Raw genomic sequence first — 546 nt, forward strand, 5'->3', positions numbered from 1 at the left:
CACACCTGGCCAGTACCCAAAGCCAAAATAGTAAGGTCATTTGTCAGTTTCAAAATATTCTCCAGAGAATTCTTCACAGGTCTAGAAGTAGAGACTATGTCTTTTGGTGTTGTAAACTTATTTGTGTTATTCACTTGTATTGTACAACACCAATAATTATGGTGTAATGGTAGGGCCTCTCATGAAAGAAACTAACTAGATATAATTTTTCAGCACTAAGTGACAAGATAGTGCAGAAGGTCCTCCTCCCCGCACAGCCATCCACTGGAGCTTCCCCCTCTTGCACATCACCCAGCTCAAGCACAACGACTGTCACAACCCCTACTGCAACACTCAGCACAAACAGTCAGACAGACACCTCTCCAAGTCAGCCCTACATTCAACCGCCCTTGGTCTCTGTACAAGAGGTCCAAGCTACACTAGGTAAGATGTCTTGTATTCTGATTGTGACCGAGAAAGCTCCTGTGAGCAGGTATTTTGTTAACCCCTGTATGCATGAACTTATTTGTTTCTGTTTGCATGATAGGCCTGGTAAGGCCTGTCAGG

General features: G+C 44.1%; 1 protein-coding gene across 1 annotated transcript in view; it reads left to right on the forward strand.

Moving 5' to 3' along the window:
- LOC119590710 (zinc finger protein 358-like) overlaps positions 1–546 on the forward strand; it is an 8,425-nt gene that overhangs the window by 2,489 nt on the left and 5,390 nt on the right. The window contains exon 4 of the mRNA XM_037939398.1: positions 214–423. Within this exon, the coding sequence (XP_037795326.1) occupies positions 214–423 (210 nt within the window). The remainder of the gene's footprint in view (positions 1–213; positions 424–546) is intronic.

The sequence above is a fragment of the Penaeus monodon genome, chromosome 27 (genome assembly GCF_015228065.2).
Source record: "Penaeus monodon isolate SGIC_2016 chromosome 27, NSTDA_Pmon_1, whole genome shotgun sequence".
Taxonomy (NCBI): Eukaryota; Metazoa; Arthropoda; class Malacostraca; order Decapoda; family Penaeidae; genus Penaeus; species Penaeus monodon.